Consider the following 12833-nt stretch of genomic DNA (forward strand, 5'->3'; position numbering starts at 1 on the left):
ATAGTCTGATTCAGTGCCAAGTCAGCCAAGATTTCTTAAATCTATAGGTAATTTAAACTAGTTTGGGCATCTCGGCTGAAAAGGACTCTAAGCACTTATATATACTATGTGGGCTCAGCTATTGTGGTACTGCTCCAGTTCTTAGGATGAAATCCACAAACTACTACTGTATGATCATTACCTACAGACCTGGAGATTGATGTTCTGTGAAATGCCTTAAGTGGCACTTTGGGTACTTACATTTTCAGCTTCAAAGCAAAAACCACAAAAGAAGTTGCTATTTGCACTGCCCAAGCACAGCAACACTGGAACTTCCAGAAGCAGCACAAGCTAATGAAAAGCTGAAGCCTAAATGTATGTGAGAGGTAGAACAACCTTTGCTTCAAAGGACAGAAGATAACTCCTGAAGACAGGTATGGGACCAGTTCACCACAGTGGCACATTCAGACTGTATTTCTATTTGTAACAGAATATACGGGACTCAAGTAAGTCCTGCATTCATGTGGCAGCAGCCCACTCAGGAGAACGCCTTACAACTTTTTCTCAAATGTAGCTACAGTCAGCTCTGAACTTCTCAATGTGCACACATGGTTGAAGCAGAGCCTGCAGAAAATAGAGCTGGGCAAAGTATTTTTAACCTATCTCCTTGTATAAATAATATAAAGAAAGCCTTTACATGGTCTAAGTTTGAAGAAAGTAACAGTTAAGGAAAAAGTTCCATCTAACCTGTCAACAAACAAAACACATCAAGATATTACCTTGGTATTTTGAAGAGTGCCCTCATGGGGTGCAAGTCAGCAAGGGGTGGATCTCCATCTCCCAACTCTATTGCAGTAATACCCAGTGACCATGCATCACATCTAGCATCGTAGGAGCTATCTAGCTGCTGCTCACAGGCAATCACCTGTTGGAGTAAAAGACTGGGATGGTCAAATGTCCAGATTTAAGAGCACACCCCCAGTTGGAGGAATCTCTTACAGAATATCCAGTGAAATAAACAGACATGCACACATATAGAAAGCTAAAGCATCTATCCAACTGCCAAAAGCCCCCCAGTGTTTAAACTAGAGAAAGCAGGTATCTGTGAACACCACGTTCTCTGGCCAGATGTTCTCTGACATGAAAAAAAGGTACAAATCCATGGCTTTTTCAGCTGAAGGTGATAAACTGCATCCCACAACTGAGGAAGCAGAAGGAAACTCAGCAGCCCTACAACTCTTTATATGGATTATTCCTGCTAAGTAACTATTGCAACTATACTGCTCTCTTTATGAAGTGCAACAATCAGGAAAAAAGAAGCTGAATTCACTATATCTTACTGGGTCCTTATTCAACCAAATCAGCCAATTTCCAGATCAAGTGGATTTGGACAAAGTTCATTAGATCACAGCAAAACAGTTAACTTCATATACATTTCAGCTCATCCATAATGCTGGATGAATCTAGAATTTTTCATTCCATTAGCTGCAGATCTAAACCAACATGGATGTCATTAGTTATACGGTTAGACGTATGTGTATGAACAGAGTATGTTGATAAAAATAAATGTGTATAAACAGAGCAGTTCCACGTGCTATAAACAGATGTACTTGCATGTGTTTGTGTGCACATAAATACTCTAAGCAGATAAGCTTATTTATAAGGAAATATTTTTCCTGTCTCAGCTTAAAATGTATCTTTAAATGCTTCAATTTCAGTCTGGAAAAACCTCCACAGAATCACAGCGCATCTTCTTCATTCATAATAACATTTTCCATTTCTTGCTGCAACAAGTATGGATATATAGTATTAAAACTTTCCAGGTGTAGAAGTCAAAGAAGAAGAAGAAGCTATAATGTGTCACAGTACCAACCTGGTCTCCTTCCATCCACGGGGAGATGAGATATCTATAGTTTCAGAGCTTGAAAGGCTGGAAAGTATCAGTAGTAGTACTCTATATTCTTTAACATTTTAGTAAACATTTCAGTGTCTTGCTCCCTCTCTCTAATATTATAATTTCAAAAATAAACCCCATTTTAACTTAATCCTTCCAAACATGTAAGAAAAAATGGTTTAAAACACTTTTTAAAAGGACATTGCTGTTTCATTTGGTGAAAGGACCAGGAAGAAAAACAAAGAAGAAATGCAGAATACAGCAGCTCAAGTACCAGTGACAAAATATTTTGAAACCTGACCTCTGGAGCCATCCAGAATGGGGTGCCCACGGAGGTGTTCCGACGGAGACGAGTGCTGGTCAGCTGAGCAGACACACCTGGAAGAATGAGGGGAAGCTATCATCAGAGCAGTGGCTATTTCCATCCAAGACAGCCCTTCTGAAGGGTGACATCCTCATCTTGTCATGCTACAACTTCTCCACATGAGAATCTCAAATACATCTTCCCAGTTCTCTGGAAAGAGAGGCCCAGTCCTGAGAGGTGCCCAGCACTTCAGCAGAGGTTCTCCACATCCTTGTTTCCAGTGGCTTCAGCAGGACCGGGACTCAGTCCCAAATGAGCATTTGATTAGTAATCTGACTCCATATATTTTGACAGGTTAATTACAGGTTTTCTATATCCTGTTTTAAGACAGCAGTAAAAGACTTCAGGGGGCGTGGAGGAGTACTGTACCCTCCACAGCTTCTAATGCTCAATACTGACACTAAATGTCTATTTCATTTTATACATACATATATATATATGTATATATATACACATATATATATACATATATATATATGCATATATATATTTCATGTTAATGCTATAAAAGATACCTATGCTCATCTCTTAACTCCTCTGCCATAAAAAAGAAACAACAAAACAGTGAAACCTCAAAAATTCTTACAAAAGCAGAAGTCTCTCCATGCTCAAAGCACATTCTCAAAGCAACAATCCTGTAAATCAGCTTTGCAATATGAGCTGTAGTTTACGGAATTAACTATTTCAGGCCAAGAGTTGGAAAGTGAACTCTGAAATTTAAAGATTCTTTGCAGTTTTGAGTTAAAAGACACTGAAATATTAGAAATTCAAGTGGGCTACAGCACAATTCTGAGCAGCCTGCCACCAATTTCCTTCCTTACAAAACAAGGTGTATTGGTTGGAAATAGCTCTTAGTGCATGCAAAGGGAACAGTACGACACATGGAGAAAAACAGCCCCTTAGCCAGCATGCCCTAAACCATTATGGATTTATGAGTCACAATTAACTGTGAAGTCCACACATAGAGAAAAACAGCCCCTCAGCTTGCATGCCCTAAACTATTATGGATTTGAATAATAGGCAACACTGAGGTCCACCAAAGGCATATTCTTGAAGAGCTGATGCCATGGATGGCCAGAAAGATCCTGTGCTCTACGTATACATGCTCCAGCCTCAGTCTGACTGACACTGGAGCTCACCAATTTTGCCTTCCCACATGCATCTGCTTTTTCTTTAAAATGTAAAGACTCAGTTTCACTCTGTGAGTTCCATCTCATTTTTCTGAAACACATGAAGCTCCAGCGAGCACAACTGTCCAGTTTCAGCTCTGTATTGTCTAGTTTGAAAACGCTTGACCTTCTCTTCCCGAAAAGCCTGCAGACAATTCATAACAAGAGCAATTCACATTAACTATCCAATGGGACTATTAACTAAACCTCTGTCTGGATAGGGTTTGATAGTTTTGGGGTTTTTTTCAGTGCAGTGAAGAAACCATGGAGAGCTTGATCTGTTTTTTCACTCCAAAGCTACATGTTCAGCTCTGATTCACTGAATATCTGCATTTGGCTCTCAAAGAAATGTACGCAACATCTGAAAATAAAGGCTGCAAGGAAGACCCCGCCTGTTCCTTTGAGATAAATGCAACCACTGCCTTTGTGGTTGCCTCCCTCTAGTCTAAACCAGCCTTGAAAAAGCCGGATCTTTTCTCTCTTTATGTCTGCAGAAAGTCCACTACAGTGTTATGCATCAGGTAAAGCAGGACAACGTGAGTCTTAGCTCAAAGTCCATCAATCCTACTTCAGCTCAGCTAAGCAGGGGCTTTGTTTTTACCATCTCAAGGAGTTGTCTGAGGTCCAGCTTCCGGCTCACAGTCTGTGGCTGTTCTGAGCTCTCAGAAAAACATGTCATTTAGTAAGCACACATCACCTCAAGTCTGAAACCATTGCAGGGATGCCAACAGACATTATTAAGTGAGGTCCTTGATTTTGGAGGGAGCTGAGGCTACTCTCCCTTCCTCCGTGTTGTGGGAGTCCCCTGTGCATAGCTCTTCTTTTTGCAGTCTTGGACAAGGAAATGGGATTCAGATCTGCAGGCAAAGAAAGGCACTAACTATATTTTTATTATTTCAGTGTCAGATTTTATAAATAATCATAACTTTCTGTAGAGATAAGGAACAAAATATAAAAGGTACATTAATGTGTTCAATCTTCTCTGTCTATTCACTGTCGGGTTTTTTCCCTCTTCAAACTGTAATTATTAAATGAACTGAAGATTTTTTCCTCCTCACCGTTCTTTTATTTCAGTAAAAAACTGATTTAATTTGAATTGTTCACCACTACTTGCTTTAGGCTCTTGGGGGTTTTGTGTGCTTTTCCTTTGGTTGGTTTTTTTAATCCTTTTGCTCTTAGCACTAAAGTGGCATTTCAGATTATGCAGTGGAGGCCTTATGAAAAATGATATTTCCTTGGGCTTTTTCTGTGTATAGAGGAAAGATGATGTAATTCCACACTTAGTAACATTTCTTCCAGCATTTCAGTAACCAGTCAGGCATATGGCTGGCCGCTTTTTAAAACTTATATATTCTCAAACAAAATTATCTTGCTCCTCCCCTTCCCATTTACTACTCCTTTGTTGCAAGATGAACTAAATATTATCCTAAGAAAATATAAAATATGTCATAAAATGGTGTTTAATTACACACAAATGATTTTTTCTCATGAAAGCTAAGAGCTTTATAAATATGTGCATTAATAGTACCAATGCACAACAAAAAGAAAATATTGTGCATATAGCTGCATTTCTTTTTAATTTTTCAGGCACCATTTTAATAATAAAAACTGAAAATCGGGACACTTACACTACGAGTATTATTCAAGGTTTTCATTGCCAAAATGGGCATATTGAAATAACATTGCAAGTAAAGCTGTCTACGCCTGATCTTAGCACTCAAGAAAAGAAAAACAGGGCAGAATAAGTTCCCTATTATTAGGAATGGCTTGTCTTAGAGTGCCCAATCTGAGCAGACAACATTCTGATCTGAACTGGGAGGCTGCACAACATCACTTTATGATGACGTCCTGTGACAGAAGTATGCACATATTAGTGGTTGATGCCAGTGAGGGAATGGCGAGCCCTAGTAAATTGTAGTGATCTCACATTGGACACAGCAGGGAGACCGGATTCATAAATAATGACCTTGACCTTACCCCCAAGGGCTTACACTCCTTTAGCTATTTTTCCTTCTTTATTTGTGCCTTCAGTGTACATTTCACTACCAAAACATCCTCATTGTGACCTCCTGTAGATTAAGAACATGTAACTCCATCATTCCTCAAGGTAGCATGTGGACCAAAACCTGCTCACACTGTCAACCCTGCAGATCTAAACAGGCAAAAATGCTTTGAATTATTTCCCAACGCTTTTTAAATCTCCTAGAGAAAAAGATGTGAATCAGTAGTGGTTTTACACTGCATTCCCCTTAAGCCCACTGGCAGGTATGTTTTGCCATTCCTGTTCCATGTTGTGTGATGCAAAAAGTGGCCTCTCCTTCCTCATCTCTTTGCCCGAAGGTGTGAAGTCAGTCTCTCATAAATCACTCGATTCCACCTTTTTTTAGTACACCTGAAGGCAACAGGTCCTAATGGTTTTCCACTAACACCTTAAGCTTCACTTTGAGAAGAAGCTACTATTCTTGTCAGGATGCAGACTGGGAAGTAGCTACTTCCTTCACAACAGTGGTGGAGTTATAACTCAATTCCTCTGTAAGTGCTGATACACTTGACACTCATTTCTTTGCTTCTTTCAGGTTGTATTGGTGTAATGATACATATCCAGACAGAGTATTTCAGAGAGATTAGCTGAAATGCATACAAAATGAGAAGAAAAACGTCAATCATGCAATTCCTTCATACTTCATAATGACAAAAGACAACAGGGAAAGAACAGTATTAAACCAAGGCAATTCTGGTAGTCCAAATGGCAAACATCACAACACACAAGTGGTATGCAACCACATGAAACCACATGCAGTGGCATCCCCACTAAGACTGTAAAAGCAGATCAAAGAGCTTCTCCCAGGTTTAGTTACTCATCATGAATAGAAAGCATAAAGATATTTTATAGAAAATGTTACTAACAGACAATAAGGGGACAAGTGGTTGGTTTGATGACTTTACAAGAGACGTGTCAGAACCTTTTTGAAACAATGTCAATATTCAAAATTCCTTATAGATTATAAACTCACCCCAAAAGTAAACTTTTAAACGAATAGGGCACAGAGACAATACAGCTTTCCTGTGTGAGCTGTTGCAAGAAAAGCATGCTTGAGAACTTCTGCTCATTGATAAGGACTCAAATTAAATCTAGAACTAAAAATCAGGTTCTGACCAATAAGATGGAAATAAAGAAACAGAAAACATAGAAATAGAAAAGATTAGAATTTCCAGCAGCATTTTATTTTGAAAGGTGTTACATTATGTTATGAGGAAGCATGACTTGCTTTTCATAAATCCATGCTGCCTACTCCCAGTCACCTTCTTGTCTATGTTTAGAAATGATTTCCAGGATTACTGGCTCCATCATCTTCTGTGATGGAGATCAGAAGTGGGTCTGACCAGACTGTAGTTCTCTGAATCTTTCTTCTTGCCTTTCTTGAAGATTGGAGTGAAAATAATTTTCTTCACTGCTTAAGGAACCTCCTCCAATCTCCAAGATGTTTCAAAGATTATTGGCAGTGATCTTGCAATGACATCAGCCAGTTCCCTCAGCACCCGTGGGTGCATCCCAACAGGCCCCACGGACTTGTGTACATCCAGTTCTTTTAAATGCTCTCTAACCTGATTCCCCTTTACTGAAGGTACATTTGCCTTGCTCCAGACTTCCCCACTGGTTTCAGGGATTACAAGTTAAGACTGTGGCAAAGAAGAGATTCAGTGCCTCCACCTTTTCCGTGTCCTTTTTCACCCCATTCTCCATCTTTCTGTATTATTTTGATGTACATAGTGTGTTTTACAATTGAAAACAAGTGTTTCCCAAACCCTCAGGAAAACACACACTGCAGATGCAAATTTTCAACTGAAATAGGCATATCCAAAAGATAACCAAAAGGCCCAGAAAGATCAAAAGCTTAGTATTCAAGAAGACCATATATATAAACTCCCTGGGAGATGAATAATCTATGGTATTTACTACAAAACCAAGAGACATGGAGTAGAAGGGGATAACAAACATAATCTGTACTATCAAATACAGGGTGATATAAATGGATGTCAAAGAAATGAAAGTCCAGTGGCTTTCACTCACCATGAGGATTAAAGACAAAGAAAAGACATTTTTAAGCATACAAGGAAAAAAATTAAAATCCTAAATCTGACACAATGTAAATCATGAGGTACATACTGATAATAAAATGACAAACAGTGCTCTCTCTAAAAGAAGGCAGAATGTTCACTACATTTGTGAGATATGTAATCTTTTTTAAACAAAAGGGTTTAATACAACTTCTTGCTTTAAGAAATCCAAGATCTTTCATTTTAAAGACTGGGCCTCCAGTAAAACAGGTGATCACAGACTCTCCTCCACATGCTCCTGACAGTTCAGTGCATCACACCACCAGTGATTCTAATCAAATCTCATGCTTCGGGGCTTCATATGGTTTCCTGAAAGGGATGCACAGGAACATTTGTTTTCCTGTTGCACAATTGGCCAGATGTACTTGGATAGGAGAACTAGTCTTCTCTAGAGCCTCAGGGACTTGTACAGCTACACACAATCTGGTGCAGTATGATGGTGAGGAAATTCCTCCTTCTCAGAGGCTGCCTTCCTTATACCTTAGATTTCAAACTTACTGCCACTTTGACACCTAAAAAGGATTTTTTTGCCCCTATATGACTGGCAAAACTCCGGAGATTTTTCATTGTTCCGTGACATGGTTTTTCTGTTGTGATAATCTGGGTTACTGGGGTTACTGGCAACACCTATGCTGATAGAGCAGAATATTTAAAATACCTCAGGACTGGAATACTCCAGTACAAATAAGTCACCGGGTTCAACGTTCACATAAAAAATGAATGGGGGTTTACTATACAGATGAGACCAGAGGATTTCTTAATAACCTCAAGAGATGACTATTTTGTGACCCATCACAAAACAAAGTGGAAGTCTTTGCTGGCCAAGAAGGATTATTTTCTCACTTCATGTATCTCTGGCATCCAACACTAGCTTTCAGTGTCAAGCTTCTTTAATGTTTAAGCCACCAGTGACATCCTTATGTGAATTAATAGAAGAAAATATTTGAAAGACCAAGTGAAAAAGCTTATCCTGGATATAGCATTTGGCCACATGATTTCTGTTTTTTGTTACTGGACAGCACAAAGGTTTTCATTCAAACGTGCCCCCCCCCAAAAAAAAAAAATTTTCAGGACTAAGCCTTCAACAAAGAATTAAACATTCAACAATGAAAAAGCTCCACAGCTCAAGTCAATGCAATCCATCTTATCCCTGCTCACCCTCGGCTGAAAAATTTGGAATTATTACTTTGATTGGGTTCAAACCAGTTTGACCAGCTGCTCATGAACAAAGCTTTCTTCAAAGTCTTTTACTTTTATTGGCTTCTGCCACAGTCTCCCAGTAGATGCATTTTAGCAGCAACAGGTGAATGTCTTGCTATATGGTATACAGAAATGACAACACAATAACAGCCTGGTTTTGATCTGAACCAGTGAAGCAGACAGCTTTATTATGGATGCATGCTAGAATGACTAAGACAAATACAAGTCTTGCTATGACTCATTGCTTAAAGTAAGCTAAGGGCAGAAAGAAAATTATTTTATTTTTGAATACTTTCAAATTAAATTATTTTAATTAATTGTTTCATTTTTGCAGAATGATTCAGACAGCATTTATAGCCAATGCAGGGCAAGTACAGAAGGACAAAATAGGATATTCTGACTACTCTGGAATAAGTAATAGACGGAAGTTTTGAAACACTACTCAAGGTCATGCTGAGCTCCTCTTCAATGTCAGCAGGACATACAAAGCTGGGAATGATGATACATATTAAAAAGGACAGAGACTGAAATGGTCCAACACTCAAACTTGGATCACTCACAACTCAGCCTATTCTCTGAGCACAAGGTGGCTCTAGACTCCCTCCACTGCAGCCCGATCTGTGCCATGTGCAATCTCAGCACAGTCCTTGGGAGCCTTCTTGGCCTCTTCAATGCCACATGCCCCAGACACTTGCCAGGTTGATCTGTGATCAGCCAACAAACTGAACCTATCAAGGCTATTCATGGTCATTTAGGTCATGTTAGGAATGGCCAAAGCACTGTGTCACAGCGAGATGACAGGAGAGCCGGTGAAGTGTCACAGTGAAAGGATGACACTCAGTGCCCGTGGCTCCCTCCCCAACCTCTGACCAGAGATTTCAGATGCTTTGTTCCCCACAGGACCAGCAGGAAGCTCCCTCATGCACCAGAAAACCTGGAATTATCAAGATGCAGTTGTACCATGGACTCATTATTCCATGGAGATTGTCCCCATTGTTTTGGACATGCTGTACAGTGTAACTGATTTTACTTCTCTTGCTTTGTCATTACAGCAGCTTCTGGCTCAGCTACACTTCAAAAATTCAACCTATTTAGCACATTCACAGAATTTTAAGCATTTTGGCCTGTATTTCTGTATCAGAAAAGGCATAAATATCATGGAACAAAACTTAACAAAAACACCTGTGCATTATAACACATGTTGATCAATTGTTATTGATCACTAGTAGTGGTAAAGCACTACTAACAGTCTGTAATTTGTAAGGAAGAAGTAGTGCACCACTACTGAGACACAATACAGAATGTTGGCAGAATTACTGTTTTTTAGGGGAAAAAACCCCCCAGTAAATTAATTTTAATAACTCAATTGAATTATGAGATTAATAGTTTCATTTATTATTGCCCAAATGAAATTATGTATATATTTTAAAGTAAACATAGAATGAATATAAAAATACACTACGAAAACAGTCTTGCCATTGTTTCACCAAATTGCAATTTTGAATAATAATAATAAGACCATCTTGAAACACCAGTATTAAGATTTATTTTCTTCTTAACTTGGAAAGACTTGAAATAGCTTTAAAAGAAAATAATAACCCAATTACATTCCAAACACAAAAGCTGACCTCTGTCTACCTGCAGTTTCCAAACTGCAATAGTTCAAGTATTAAACAAAGCCATACCAGTATGTCTAAATAGAGCAATACATATTCCCTTTCCCAATTCAGTTTTTCGCCATTGAGTTGTACTCAGGTTAAATCTCTAGTTGTCCCTGGCTACTGTCCATGATAAAACTGTACTAGCTATATGCAAAGTGGCATATCTGAAACTGCATTTGGAATGCCAAGACAATATTCACATACAACTTCTACACCCAACACTGACACAAAAGCAGAAAAATGCAAACTAAGCATGTTTAAAGTAAAAAAATCACCCTACCTTCACTGTATATTCTATTAATATTACAATACATGTTTTAATTATGCAACCTATTTATCCACAGTGCTAAAGGAACACTTGAAGACATTATTCTATTAACTGCAGCAACACAGCTTGTATTTTTCCACCATCTGCCAGAAGCAGTGAGGCTGCATTACCTTTTTTCCATGTTTTCCACTGGAACCTGCTTTACATATTAAAAAACAAAGATCTTTCCTACGTATTGCTTATCCAGAGCATCTAATGATGGAGAGTTTTAGGTACTATTAGCAAAGTGCCTAAGAAGAAATTGAAAATGGACAGTGCCAACCCTTTTCAATATCCCCTTCCCCACAGTTACATTGCAGGGCAAACTATGGGGAATCATGGGATCTCTTGTAGCTAGAAGTAGGCTTGAATTCTAAAGATTTAATGAATGCCCACATTTTATTTTCCTTATGGGTACTTGAATATTTCTAATATCCATCTAGATGTCTCACTTTTTTTCCCAATGGCCTTTCCTGGTAATAACAGCAAAAGTCTAACTACATGTGGTATGAAAGTATGTTTGATGCATAGACAGGCATGGCCTTCAGAAATAAACAGTGCTGCTGGAAAAATATGCATTTCCTAAGTTGAGGAGTATAATTTATAATTTTTCTGGACATTTCCAAGGCAACAGCTGCTTGTCCTGAGATATTTCCAGTCTGGGAGAGCAGGTTTCAGTAGTCCTGAAGAAGTATGAGCTACCTGTGCTCTTGGTCAAGACTATCAGCCTAAAGGTCAACCCTCCAAAACATAGCTAAAGAGAAATTTTCCATCAGCATTACAGTCTCCCCTTTTTAGCTACAAGAATCACTTGCCATGTGACCATAGGTGTTTCAAAACTTTTAGAGGAAAAATGGTTCTTTCCTCCATGGCTTCTGAGACATGAGCAACATGTTGAGTTTGCTGATAGAGAGTTGTGTCCTCTAGGATCCTCTTTGTTCGAAAACACATAAGCATGAAAAGCTCTGGCTTTCTAGCTCCCAGAAGCACTGAAATGGCAGGGGGTTTCAGAAATAATTTAAAACCTTTCAAAATGACATGTCATTTGGACTTTTTCACATCAAAGTTAAAATAATAATAATAATAATAATAATAATAAATCTAAGTTCCTTTTCTCCCATATTGAAATAGCACATTATAGAACTGTGCCTTAGATTGACATTAATACATGAAAGGCCCTGTGCAGCATCTGATTTCAAGAAAATAAACTGAATTGAGAGGGACTGTTCAAAGAAGCAAGTATTTGTCAGCAGAAGCATATGTTATACCCTCAGCATCCCATGAAATTGGTTACACATTATGAGATGCAGATGAGTATATGAATTTTTACTACAGGTGAAGTGTGCTATGTGTTCAAGTGACTTCAGGCCAGCTTTTTAACTGATGAAAAAAGATCACATACTGACAGATATTTAGGCAGCAAAGGTTGCAGATAAATATGTCACATGACTTTCAAAACCTATCTGGCATTAAATTAATTTCTTTAAATTTCATTAAATTAATTTTCTGCACTTTTAGAGGCTAAAATTTCATTTGAAATCTGTCTTTTTAACATCAATCTGCTGGGTGCTGAGTTCTGAAACAGATGTAAAAACTTTCTTCCCAGAACACTAATAAGAAACTGTGAATATAATTGGGAATATTTATCAAAAAGGAATTTAATTCACACCTTGCTTGCCTCCAGTTCTTTTCATACAACAGATTACATAGCAGTCACTCTTTAAAGTGCTGCAGGGAATTTAATGTAAATGTATATTTTGCTATCAAATCTCTATCTTACACTGAAGACATAGCAGCTACACTTGAATATAACGCAACTATATGATGTGGTAGAGGATATTCCTTGCTTGGAGCCTAATTGCTGCAATTCTCAGGCATATGTCCTACCCTAAAGGTTTTCTATCAGAACAGCTTAACAGCTAATTCCCACAAATGTTCAGGTAGTGAAACTGCCTTCAGTCAGCCTTCTCTTACAAAGAAAGTATGGACTATTAGTGTATTTAGAAGTTTAATGACTTTAGAGACTGAATCTGTGATCAGTGGACACTGTCACAGTACATCCCCTTGACTGCTACTCATTATCTGTAGAAAATAAAAATTAATTAGTTTATCTCTGCTGATCTAAACTATCATACTGGAT

General features: G+C 38.4%; 1 protein-coding gene across 1 annotated transcript in view; it reads right to left on the reverse strand.

Moving 5' to 3' along the window:
* Nucleotides 1-754: 754 nt before the first annotated feature.
* LOC309572899 (myosin-IIIa-like) overlaps nucleotides 755-12833 on the reverse strand; it is a gene marked incomplete at both ends in the record, with an annotated part of 39540 nt that continues 27461 nt past the window's right edge. The window contains 2 exons of the mRNA XM_082281434.1: nucleotides 755-904; nucleotides 2175-2251. Of these exons, the coding sequence (XP_082137560.1) occupies nucleotides 755-904; nucleotides 2175-2251 (227 nt within the window). The remainder of the gene's footprint in view (nucleotides 905-2174; nucleotides 2252-12833) is intronic.

Source organism: Coloeus monedula (assembly GCF_965178545.1).
Source record: "Coloeus monedula genome assembly, chromosome: 1".
Taxonomy (NCBI): domain Eukaryota; kingdom Metazoa; phylum Chordata; class Aves; order Passeriformes; family Corvidae; genus Coloeus; species Coloeus monedula.